This window comes from Oncorhynchus mykiss, chromosome 13 (genome assembly GCF_057628025.1).
Source record: "Oncorhynchus mykiss isolate SJ-2025 chromosome 13, ASM5762802v1, whole genome shotgun sequence".
Taxonomy (NCBI): domain Eukaryota; kingdom Metazoa; phylum Chordata; class Actinopteri; order Salmoniformes; family Salmonidae; genus Oncorhynchus; species Oncorhynchus mykiss.
In genome coordinates, this window is record NC_143034.1 from 61105759 (window position 1) to 61119292 (window position 13534).

At 40.6% G+C, this 13534-nt stretch overlaps 1 gene segment (V, D, J or C); it reads right to left on the reverse strand.

The window, feature by feature from the left end:
- Positions 1–562: 562 nt before the first annotated feature.
- Positions 563–10787, reverse strand: LOC118938092 (Ig lambda chain C region-like). The segment is given in 4 exon segments: positions 563–1765; positions 2175–2326; positions 2493–2780; positions 10421–10787. Coding segments are annotated over 4 exon segments (531 nt in total).
- Between the last annotated feature and the right edge of the window lie 2747 nt (positions 10788–13534).

Genomic DNA, 13534 nt, shown 5'->3' on the forward strand with positions numbered 1-13534 from the left:
ATGCCCATATTCTTGTAATTTTAAAAATGTGCATATATATCGTATAACATGTTAATATTATCTAACGTTCGCAGGATATCCAGAGGCTACCGGACATAATTGATTGGGAAGCGACAGTTAGACGGGGATAGACGGGGATTCTCAGAAGCAAACTGCGCCTGGTCCTTTACGTAGCCCTTCAACATCCCACTATTTTCGGCGTTTGTCCCAAAAAATAAAATCCATAATAAAATGTATACATTAAAAACAGAAAGTGTGCACCCTATTTTAAAAGCTGTTTTTGTGTTTACAGCGGACAGCCAACAAACAGGGATACATGCAGCATTAGGGACTCTGAACGTCTTCGGAAGAGCAGATGAAACAGATGCTATTCTACGTTTTTGTACTAACGGCCTTACCCGAACTCCAAAACACGATAATCGGGGAATCCTTCCTTCCTCAAGGAACTTTTTGAAGGGGAGTTGAATATCCAAGGTGATGTTTGTATATAGATATATATTATTTAAGAGCGATAGGTATTAATTCTAGGCATTTACATGTATGTTTTAAAAAATGAAGGCTATTTATACAATGAAACTTTGTTTTTATTCATACTGTTTGTAAACAATAGCTTCTGCCCTCTTAGGGTCTACTTAACCCGCTTATTGATTAGAAAGTATGATTAGAAACCAAGGCCAACTATATTCAATCTGTGATTAGAAACGATAATTAGAAGCTATGACAAAACTATGATAATAAACTATAAACAACTATGAAGACAGGGCTGTGTGTGCGTGAATGATGACCTATTATTTAAGTGTGGAATATATTCTCTCTCTCAGGCTATGAAAAAGACAAAAGATAGGACATTGACTCCTGAGTGTTGAACTTATGTCCACTCTACAGCAACCCTGGTTTTTATATGACCCTGAGGGTCATCTACGAACGTTGGAACATCTACAACTATTGAAGATGCAAAAAGGGGTTTTCAGAAATACATTTGGTTTGCAGATATGTATTATTATAAAAAAGAATATAACATTATCATAATCTTTAGCATTATTATGCTACATGTGAGACATAACCAGACATGTTAACATAGACAACTTACAAGAATGTGTTTACCAGGCTGTGATGAAAACACTTTAAAGGAGCTCTAATTCAAACATGCAAGGATATATATTTGATACAATTTCCCACTTTAAAACTGTTGCTGCAATATCACTTCTCATTGTGTACATTTCAAGCTTTCAACAACAATAAACCAACCATCCCAATAATGTTTCTCGGACTAACACACTGTTGAGTTTCCTATTTACTAAAGAACAACCACTAAGACAAAACACAAAAAGTTGTAATATAATTTGTATACATGTCATTCTATATGGAAAACAGGTACATTCTGAAAGATTATGATGTAGATGTGATTTTTAATTAATCTCTCAATTTAGGATAATCCTGTTTGTTTTATTTAGAAGTGGTTAAATATACATTTTTATCATCTCTGCTCAAAAATTCTAACGCATTAACAAGAGATGAGAGCAAGTAAGCGCACCACCACATTGTCTGTCCTAGTGGGGAATTAAAAACAAGAACACTTCCCTGTCATCAAACCAGCTACAGGAAACCGTAAGTAATTAAATCTATGCAATTTTCTAAAGAAACGTGTTGTGATTTTATAAGAAAAGGTTGAAATAAATGGTTTCATTTCCAGTTGAACTCCGAGGGATCCATCATATAGTGTGTCCTGAAGTCATCAGGAAATGTCCTGAAGTCATCATTTTGTCTGAAAAAAAAGAAAAGAAAAACATAGGTAAGTATAAGCTGTGAAAACCTTGTAATGCTTTTTTATATTCAAAATGTAACTGTGGCTTAACCAGCAATAAAATGTGAGTACGTGTGATAATGAGGTTGCAGTGACATACAAAATACAAAAAAACAACAACATATAGCCTCGGGGTAGACCCATTAGATTTATATTGAACATGAAGATAATCTGAATACCCTCTGTGTGGGATGACATTCGATGTCTGAAACTCAACAGGTGCTTCAACAGGTCATCAATGCAGTAAAGACACACTGGGACATAAGAATGGATTCTTATATTTATTGTTTTACGCTAATCGCATAAACATATCTTGCACTTCAAAGCTAAGCAGTGAAAACCTGTGAGGTGGTTATATCCTCCCTCTCACCTTGACCAGAGTGACTGTGAAGCTGTAGAGGAGGGAGATGAGGAAGAGGACCAGGAAGATGCAGGCCATGTTCCAGTTCTCCTCTGCAGTGTCTGCCAGAATGGGATCAGACCTGTTCTCGTCAAAGAAGACACCCTCCACCTCAAGGAGCTCTACTCAAAATGAAAGAGGAGATTGTCAGTGAGAAAAAGTTGCAGAAACAGGCTAGCCTGGACTCCAAACTGTAATGCTCTACTACAATGATGAAAGAGGCTAGAAACAGGCTAGCACCAGGAAAATGTTATTGTATCAGAATTGAGTGAACAGGCAGACAGACACCTGGTTTGGATATGTTCAGGGCCAGAGTCTGTGTGGTGTGGGTCACCCTGCAGGTGTAAACAGCCCCCGGTGTCAAATCCTGGTGTGCCAGGCTCAGGTGGCTCCTGATGCCGAACATTCCTCCTGGTGCCCTGTAGGGGGTGCTGGTGTTGTTGTTCCACAGCTCTGTGACGTTGTCCAGCAGCCAGGTGATGTTGATGTCTGAAGGGCTGAATCCAAGCACTAAGCAGATGAGTTCACTGGGACCCTGGAGCAGGGTTGCTGTTGGTGCGGAGGGGGTCACTGAGCCTGGAGAGAGAGAGAGATAGTGAGAGTCATGGAAGGAGAGACTGGAGTGGATGAGACTGGGGAGAGAGGGGGCTGTATGACTGATAGTCTGGAAGAGAGACTGGGTGGATAGAGGGGAGGGGGGGGCTGCATGACTGATAGTCTGGGAGGGGAGAGAGGGGGCTGAATGACATAGTCTGAGAGAGAAACTGAGTAGAGCATGGATGCTGGATCAGGACAGGAACTCGGGTCATGGTATTTGATCATGGGAAAACTAGGTTGGAGTCATTCAAACTTGTTTTTCAACCACTCCACACATTTCTTGTTAACAAACTATAGTTTTGGCAAGTTGGTTCGGACATCTACTTTGTGCATGACACAAGTAATATTTCCAACAATTGTTTACAGACAGATTATTTCACTTATAATTCACTGTATCACAATTCTGGTGGGTCAGACGTTTACATACACTAAGTTGACTGTGCCGATAAACAGCTTGGAAAATTCCAGAAAATGATGTCATGGCTTTAGAAGCTTCTGATAGGCTAACTGACATCATTTGAGTCAATTGGACGTGTACCTGTGGATGAATTTCAAGGCCTACCGTCAAACTCAGTGCCTCTTTGCTTGACATTATGGGAAAATCAAAATAATCAGCCAAGACCTCAGAAAAACAATTGTAGACCGCCACAAGTCTGGTTCATCCTTGGGAACAATTTCCAAAAGCCTGAAGATACCATGTTCATCTGTACAAACAGTAGTACGCAAGTATAAATACCTTGGGACCACGCAGCCATCATACCGCTCAGGAAGGAGACGCGTTCTGTCTCTTAGAGATGAATGTACTTTGCTGCGAAAAGTGCAAATCAATCCCAGAACAACAGCAAAGGACCTTGTGAAGATGCTGGAGGAAACAGGTACAAAAGTATCCATATCCACAGTAAAACGAGTCCTATGTCAACATAACCTGAAAGGCCGCTCAGCAAGGAAGAAGCCACTACTCCAAAACCACCATAAAAAAAGCCAGACTACGATTTGCAACTACACATGGGGAGAAAGATCATACGTTTTGGAGAAATGTCCTCTGGTCTGGTGAAACAAAAATAGAACAGTTTGGCCATAATGACCGTCGTTACGTTTGGAGGAAAGGGAGTGGGAAAGCTGCCATTACAGTCGTATCGCGAGATCTTGGCCAACAACCTCCTTCCCTCAGTAAGAGCATTGAAGATGGGTTGTGGCTGGGTCTTCCAGCATGACAACGACCCGAAACACACAGCCAGGGCAACTAAGGAGTGGCTCCGTAAGAAGCATCTCAAGGTCCTGGAGTGGCCTATCCAGTCTCCAGAACTGAACCCAATAGAAAATATTTGGAGGGAGCTGAAAGTCCATATTTCCCAGCGACAGCCACGAAACCTGAAGGAACAGGAGAAGGTCTGTATGGAGGAGTGGGCCAAAATCCTTGCTGCTGTGTGTGCAAACCTGGTCAAGAACTACAGGAAACGTATGATCTCTGTAATTGCAAACAAAGGTTTCTGTACCAAATATTAAGTACTGCTTTTCAGATGTATCAAATACTTATGTCATGCAATAAAATGCTAAATAATTACTTAAAAATCATACAATGTGATTTTCTGGATTTTTGTTTTAGATTCCGTCTCTCACAGTTGAAGTGTACATATGATACAAATTACAGACCTCTACATGCTTTGTAAGTAGGAAAACCTGCAACATCGGCAGTGTATCAAATACTTGTTCTCCCCACTGTATGTACATGTTTATAATCCACATAGTGTGAATATTGTTTTCCATAAAGTTAATAACCCCCTAAACCGAAATATGACATTTTGGATCCTTTATGATCTTTCTTACCCCCTATTACTTTTAGGGTTCTAAATCTCCCTCGTAAGGCTTACTAGTTATGTCAAATGTTAGGAAGACCTGTTGGTTGTAACAAAAACAAAACATAGAACTTACATTTGACCCCATCTTTTCACATACTTTTTATATGGGTCTTTTTTAATTGAGCATGTTGTATGGCTCCAGCCACTTGGCGGCTCGGTACAGCCATTGCTGTATGTTAACTGAAATAATGGCAATGCATGTAGTCCTGCTAAGGTTTTCATTGTTTTCTTGTCAGAGTTTTATGGTTTTGCATATGACTGTGCATTATACTCTGTCGCAATAGGGTTGAGGATCAGATCAAGCCTATTGGGCATTCTTGATCAATTATTGATCCAAAAAAAACACACACCGGTTCTGGGTTAATTCCATAGCTGTTTGCATGGCTTGGTAGTGTATTAGCCTGGTATGAGACATGATAAATAACACAATTTAAGTAAAGTATAAAATAAACATTATTATCCTAAATTGAGAGATTAATTAAAAATCACATCTACATCATAATCTTTCAGAATGTACCTGTTTTCCATATAGAATGACATGTATACAAATTATATTAAAACTGATTAGAAATATCAATGTTTGACCCCGGGGGTCGGTCTAGACATACTGTATTCTTTCTGGGGTGTTTGACTTTTTACCCCCCCACATCCTCTGGGGTGTTTGACTTTTTCCCCCCCCACATCCTCTGGGGTGTTTGACTTTTTACCCCCCCACATCCTCTGGGGTGTTTGACTTTTCACCCCCCACATCCTCTGGGGTGTTTGACTTTTTACCCCCCCACATCCTCTGGGGTGTTTGACTTTTTAGCCCCCCACATCCTCTGGGGTGTTTGACTTTTTACCCCCCACATCCTCTGGGGTGTTTGACTTTTTAGCCCCCCACATCCTCTGGGGTGTTTGACTTTTTACCCCCCACACCTCTGGGGTGTTTGACTTTTTACCCCCCCACATCCTCTGGGGTGTTTGACTTTTTACCCCCCCACATCCTCTGGGGTGTTTGACTTTTTACCCCCCCCACATCCTCTGGGGTGTTTGACTTTTTACCCCCTCACATCCTCTGGGGTGTTTGACTTTTTAGCCCCCCACATCCTCTGGGGTGTTTGACTTTTTACCCCCCACACCTCTGGGGTGTTTGACTTTTTACCCCCCCACATCCTCTGGGGTGTTTGACTTTTTACCCCCCACACCTCTGGGGTGTTTGACTTTTTACCCCCCACACCTCTGGGGTGTTTGACTTTTTATCCCCCACACCTCTGGGGTGTTTGACTTTTTACCCCCCACACCTCTGGGGTGTTTGACTTTTTACCCCCCCACATCCTCTGGGGTGTTTGACTTTTTACCCCCCACACCTCTGGGGTGTTTGACTTTTTACCCCCCACACCTCTGGGGTGTTTGACTTTTTATCCCCCACATCCTCTTGGTGTTTGACTTTTTAGCCCCCACATCCTCTGGGGTGAGAAATTCGGATTTGAAAGACCTATGTGTTAATGAATCGAAAGTGCCCATTTTAAGAGACGCCGTCACACACTTTCTGATAGGGGGGTAGGCACATAAAGTATGCATGATAGTGCAAGCCTTGAATTCAAACGATCCCTACAGAGACACACACCCCAATACCCCTTTTGTTTTTGAAACACACACTCCCCCTGTCCCGGCACACGCACACACATTTTGTATGCATGTATTGCCTTTTTGATTTCCTGCATCCTCAGGGTTAGCACCTTGGGGGGTGTCCGCACACGCACATGGCTTTTCCCTAAGTCTTTTTCTTCGCGACAGACCGGGGTGATAGATGGAAAGGACATATTTCTATAGTTAAAAGGTGAGATACTGTTCTAAATTCCTTTTATTAATTCCAAAATATTTAGTACAAACTTTAAGACATGTTAGAATTAATGACCCAATCTTGGGTGTTTTATGTAAAAACATTGGCAGCCTACAGTTGTACATCATTACAACACCCCCAGTACTAAACTTGAATAACCTTTAATGTTTATAACATACCGTTGTAGGAAAGACTATAAAATAATACATCGTTTTTTTTAAGACATTACATTTCTCCACAACAGACCGGGCGAGAGAAAACAAGAGATCCCCTTTCGTTAAAGGGTGAGATACCATTTATTTAATTCAAAATATTAAGTACATACAGTTTAAAGCATGTCATAATTAAACCTTTTTACTATTCCTTTCTTACAGATATAGGGCCTGGTTAGCCCTAACCTGCATCCGTTTCCAATCCCCCCTACGCCATGACATCCTTGCACTCTCCATCAAAGCTCCGTAAATTTTCCCTCCATGGGTAGATAATCTGTCCGGCATGTAGGTCCTAATTAATAAGATGGGTAGAAAATTAATCTGTTTAAGTCATAAATAAAGTCCTTTCATAAAGAGGCTGTCATGATTGACTGTGACACATATTTAACACGTATTGCTTGTTAACAAAGACTACTGTTGTACATTGAATATCCACTAGCAGATTGTTGTTGGATCTCCACTATATCTGTCATGTTACTGTGGTCTTTTTAAAAGTCAATAAACATGTGTGTAGATTATACACTTTTGATCCCCCCGGTGTACATGCACCGAACATCTATAGGCTGGAGCCACCTGGAGCTCGGCACATGTACATATAAAGACAACTAAATAGGAAACTCAACAGTGTGTTAGGTCAAGAAACATTATTTAGATGGCTGTTTTATTGTTGTTGAAAGCTTGAAATGTACACAATGCGAAGAGACCTTGTTTCTAACACCCCAGGCAGAGACATACACACACAATCACCCTCCCAGACATTCCTGCTTCATAGATAACAACCCTAAGGGCACTAAAATAGGGGGTGTGGGACCCTTCTCTTTCAAATGTTCAAACACAGATTCAACCACAGTTCAACCAGTTCAACCAGGTCCCTACACATCAATCATCATGACTACTTCAAAGGAATAAATACAATATATGCATAAATTAGCACACCCTGTAAGGCGTGAGAACAGGAACAGGATGTCCTGACCGGATGCCCAAATATGGGCGTGCACACGTCATCCTGACATAGGGTCATAAACCATACATTTGACGTGTGCCATCTACTTTATTCTCTCTCAGGTTGATTGTGGAGGTCTCCACACTGCGAAATGTATATCACTTTAGACTAGAAATGCATTGAAATACTGATTTGTCATTAATAACCTGAACAGATCTGAGCACACAAGATATGTGGAAGCAATAGGTATTTCACATCTGTGCAGATGAAAGGATGTTCAAAGTGGATGAAAAAAGAAAAAAGAAAGGCCATGATGTATTACTCCAGCCCAGGTGCAATTTAAATTATGTTCACTAGATGGCATCAGTGTATGTGCAAAGTTTTAGACTGGTCAAATGAACCACTGCATTTCTGTACAAAATTTTGTATCAAGACTGCCCAAATGTGCCTAAATAGTTTATTAATATATTTTTATGTTCAAAATTGTGCATTCTCCTCAAACAATAGCATGATATTATTTTACTGTAATAGATACTGTAAATTGGAGAGTGCAGTTAGATTAACAATACTTTAAGCTTTCTGCCAATATCAGATACAGTGCCTTGCGAAAGTATTCGGCCCCCTTGAACTTTGCGACCTTTTGCCACATTTCAGGCTTCAAACATGAAGATATAAAACTGTATTTTCTTGTGAAAAATCAACAACAAGTGGGACACAATCATGAAGTGGAATGAATTGTATTGGATATTTCAAACTTTTTTAACAAATCAAAAACTGAAAAATTGGGCGTGCAAAATTATTCAGCCCCCTTAAGTTAATACTTTGTAGCGCCACCTTTTGCTGCGATTACAGCTGTAAGTCGCTTGGGGTATGTCTCTATCAGTTTTGCACATCGAGAGACTGACATTTTTTCCCATTCCTCCTTGCAAAACAGCTCGAGCTCAGTGAGGTTGGATGGAGAGCATTTGTGAACAGCAGTTTTCAGTTCTTTCCACAGATTCTCGATTGGATTCAGGTCTGGACTTTGACTTGGCCATTCTAACACCTGGATATGTTTATTTTTGAACCATTCCATTGTAGATTTTGCTTTATGTTTTGGATCATTGTCTTGTTGGAAGACAAATCTCCGTCCCAGTCTCAGGTCTTTTGCAGACTCCATCAGGTTTTCTTCCAGAATGGTCCTGTATTTGGCTCCATCCATCTTCCCATCAATTTTAACCATCTTCCCTGTCCCTGCTGAAGAAAAGCAGGCCCAAACCATGATGCTGCCACCACCATGTTTGACAGTGGGGATGGTGTGTTCAGGGTGATGAGCTGTGTTGCTTTTACGCCAAACATAACGTTTTGCATTGTTGCCAAAAAGTTCAATTTTGGTTTCATCTGACCAGAGCACCTTCTTCCACATGTTTGGTATGTCTCCCAGGTGGCTTGTAGCAAACTTTAAACGACACTTTTTATGGATATCTTTAAGAAATGGCTTTCTTCTTGCCACTCTTCCATAAAGGCCAGATTTGTGCAATATACGACTGATTGTTGTCCTATGGACAGAGTCTCCCACCTCAGCTGTAGATCTCTGCAGTTCATCCAGAGTGATGTTTTTATTCCTTTAATGTCCTTGTTTTTTGAGGTGGGAGTTGAGCAGGGTCTGTGTTTTGTTTACCTCTGAATCAGAAGACTGACTATACCGGCACACTTTACAGTGACAAAACAAGGGTTATGACACATTTTTTCCTCTTGGCTGCATCTCTGATCAGTCTTCTCCTTGTATGAGCTGAAAGTTTAGAGGGACGGCCAGGTCTTGGTAGATTTGCAGTGGTCTGATACTCCTTCCAGTTCAATATTATCGCTTGCACAGTGCTCCTTGGGATGTTTAAAGCTTGGGAAATCTTGTTGTATCCAAATCCGGCTTTAAACTTCTTCACAACAGTATCTCGGACCTGCCTGGTGTGTTCCTTGTTCTTCATGATGCTCTCTGCGCTTTTAACGGACCTGTGAGACTATCACAGTGCAGGTGCATTTATACGGAGACTTGATTACACACAGGTAGATTGTATTTATCATCATTAGTCATTTAGGTCAACATTGGATCATTCAGAGATCCTCACTGAACTTCTGGAGAGAGTTTGCTGCACTGAAAGTAAAGGGGCTGAATAATTTTGCACGCCCAATTTTTCAGTTTTTGATTTGTTAAAAAAGTTTGAAATATCCAATAAATGTTGTTCCACTTCATGATTGTGTCCCACTTGTTGTTGATTCTTCACAAAAAAATACAGTTTTATATCTTTATGTTTGAATCCTGAAATGTGGCAAAAGGTCGCAAAGTTCAAGGGGGCCGAATACTTTCGCAAGGCACTGTATGTCTATGTCCAGGGATATTTTTTTTTACTTACAACTTCATGATAATCACATTAGCCTATGTTAGCTCAACCATCCCATGGGGGCACACTGATCCCGTAGAGGTTAAAACCTCTTAGGGATAGTGAGACGCTAGCGTCTCAAGTGGCCAATAGTCTCGGGAAATGCATCGGGACAAATTCAAATAAAATACGATAAAACTCAAACTTTCATTAAATCACACATGCAGGGTACTCAATTAAAGCTACACTCGTTGTGAATCCAGCCAACATGTCAGATTTTAAAAATGCTTTTCGGCGAAAGCATGATAAGCTATTATCTGATAGCATGCACCCCCCTGAACCACCTGAACGAATTGTAAACAAAATAATTAGCGTAGCCGGCGCTACACAAAACGCTGAAATAAAATATAAAACATGCATTACCTTTGACGAGCTTCTTTGTTGGCACTCCAATATGTCCCATAAACATCACAATTGGTCCTTTTTTTCGATTAATTCCGTCCATGTATACCCAAAATGTCCATTTATAAAGCAGGTTTGATCCGGAAAAAAACAGCTTTCCAAAACACAACGTCACTTCAAAACATTTCAAAAGTTGCCTATAAACTTTGCCAAAATATTTCAAACTACTTTTGTAATACAACTTTACGTATTTTTAAACGTTAATAATCGATCATATTGTAGACGGGACAAACTGTATTCAATAGAGAAAGTAAACAAAACATGCACCCTTTTCCCTCTTGCGTAACTATCAACAGTGTAACGTTGTTCCAGGATGTGCCTCTTCTTCATTTCACCAATGATTAACTTCAACCTAATTCCAAAGACTGGTGACATCCTGTGGAAGTCGTAGGAACTGTAAAATGGGTGCTATCTAATTTCCCTTGGCAAAGACAACTGAGGGAACTGCCAGAGGAAAATATATATATATTCTGAACAGTTTTTCCTTGGGGTTTTGCCTGCTACATAAGTTCTGTTATAGTCACAGACATGATTGAACAAGTTTTAGAAACTTCAGAGTGTTTTCTATCCACACCTACTAATCATATGCATATAATTTATTCCTGGAATGAGTAGCAGGAAGTTGAAATTGTGCACGCTATTTATCCAAAAGTGGAAATGCTGCCCCCTATCTCGAAGAAGTTAATAAATCATGGTTTTACAAAAAGGATTGTACAACCCAGAATGAAGGGTTTGAAATGATGAAGTGTCTGGTTTTATGTGTTGATTTCCCTTACTTTAATAGACCTTTTGATAGAAGTTATAATATAATGCTTAATTTGTAATGATAATTATCACAGATTGAGTGATACAAGGAGGGAACGTGATTTAAAAAAATGGTATGTTTGTGCTTTTCTTTTAACTTCTTGACGCACGGATCCCTTTAGTGGGATCATTTTCGTAAACAACCGCTGAATTGCAGAGCACCAAATAAAAAATAAAAATAAAATATAGATTTATAATCATGAAATCACTAGTGAAATATACCAAAACACAGCTTAGCTTGTTTTTAATCCACCTATCGTGTCAGATTTTGAGAATATGCTTTACAGCGAAAGCAATCCAAGCGTTGAGTTTATCAATCACTAGTCAAAACAGTAAGAACAGCTAGCCGCAAATTAGCTTGGTCACGAAAGTCAGAAAAGCAATAAAATGAATCGCTTACCTTTGATGATCTTCAGATGTTTGCACTCACGAGACTCCCAGTCTCTATCCTAATCCGTCAATTATATGCATATTCTAGCATCTGGGCCTGATAAATAGTCAGTTTACCTTGGGAACGTTATTTTTCCAAACATAAAAATAGTGCCCCCTAGCTGAAAGAGGTTAACCCATTTCCGTGTTCTATGTTTGTGCTTTTCTAATAATCAATTTCTGTGTTCATGCAAGTGATTGATTGAACAAATCCTCACTCTCAGTATCTGCAATTTGTCAGTACGCCCAGACTCTTGTTTTGAGAACAAAAGATATCTCAGTTTCAAGGTCTCAGCTTAGAGAGAAGAAGCCTCGTGAGGTATTGGTCTGTCACGTGCATGACCCAGTATATGACGGTCACATAAATGAAGCAAATGTTAATGATTAATTAATTATGAATGATGAATAAGCTAAATCATTCAAATATAACGTGTCTGTATATAAGAGAACTAACTGGACTGCCCCAGTAGAGCACCTGATTGACATGTGTACTTGGTGCATTGAGTTGGTTGGAACCTCTCCAGCACGCTGATAGTAAAGAATGATTCATTTAAGATTGACTTCCAGTGTCCCTCTGTAGAATTTCCATGACAATGTTTACAGTAGGCTATATCCAGATTGATGGCATATAGTATTTGTGCCATGTCCATTCACTGTCATGCATTCTACTCGTATTGTCTCGTCCTTAAATTCCCGCATGGAGTCACTCATCTCAGTAATCTATTAATAAATGCATTAAATGCAGACTTCCATGTTATTCATGTGTTGTGTATTGTTTGTGTATTCATACATGAAATAAACTCAGCAAAAAAAGAAATGTCCCTTTTTCAGGACCCTGTCTTTCAAAGATAATTCGTAAATATCAAAATATCTCCACAGATCGCCATTGTAAAGGGTTTAAACACTTTCCCATGCTTGTTCAATGAACCATAAACAATTAATGAACATCCACTTGTGGAACGGTCGTTAAGACACTAACAGCTTACAGACGGTAGGCAAATAAGGTCACAGTTATGAAAACTTAGGACACTAAAGAGGCCTTTCTACTGACTCTGAAAAACACCAAAAGAAAGATGCCCAGGGTCCCTGCTCATCTGCGTGAACGTGCCTTAGGCATGCTGCAAGGAGGCGTGAGGACTGCAGATGTGGCCAGGGCAATAAATTGCAATGTCCATACTAAGACAGCGCTACAGGGAGACAGGACGGACAGCTGATCGTCCTCGCAGTGGCAGTCCACGTGTAATAACACCTGCACAGGATCGGTACATCCGAACATCACACCTGTGGGACAGGTACAGGATGGCAACAACAACTGCCCAAGTTACACCAGGAACACACAATCCCTACATCAGTGCTCAGACTGTCCGCAATAGGCTGAGAGAGGCTGGACTGAGGGCTTGTAGGCCTGTTGTAAGGCAGGTCCTCACCAGACATCACCGGCAACAACGTCGCCTACGGGCACAAACCCACTGTCGCTGGACCAGACAGGACTGTCAGAAAGTGCTTCACTGTTGAATCGCGGTTTTGTCTCACCAGGGGTGTTGGTCGGATTCGCATTTATCGCCAAAGGAATAAGCGTTACACCGAAGCTTGTACTCTGGAGCGGGATCGATTTGGAGGTGGAGGGTCCGTCATGGTCTGGGGCGGTGTGTCACAGCATCATCGGACTGAGCTTGTTGTCATTGCAGGCAATCTCAACGCTGTGCATTACAAGGAAAACATCCTCCTTTCTCATGTGGTACCCTTCCTGCAGGCTAATCCTGAGATGACACCCCAGCATGACAATGCCACCAGCCATACTGCTCGTTCTGTGCGTGATTTCCTACAAGACAGGAATGTCAG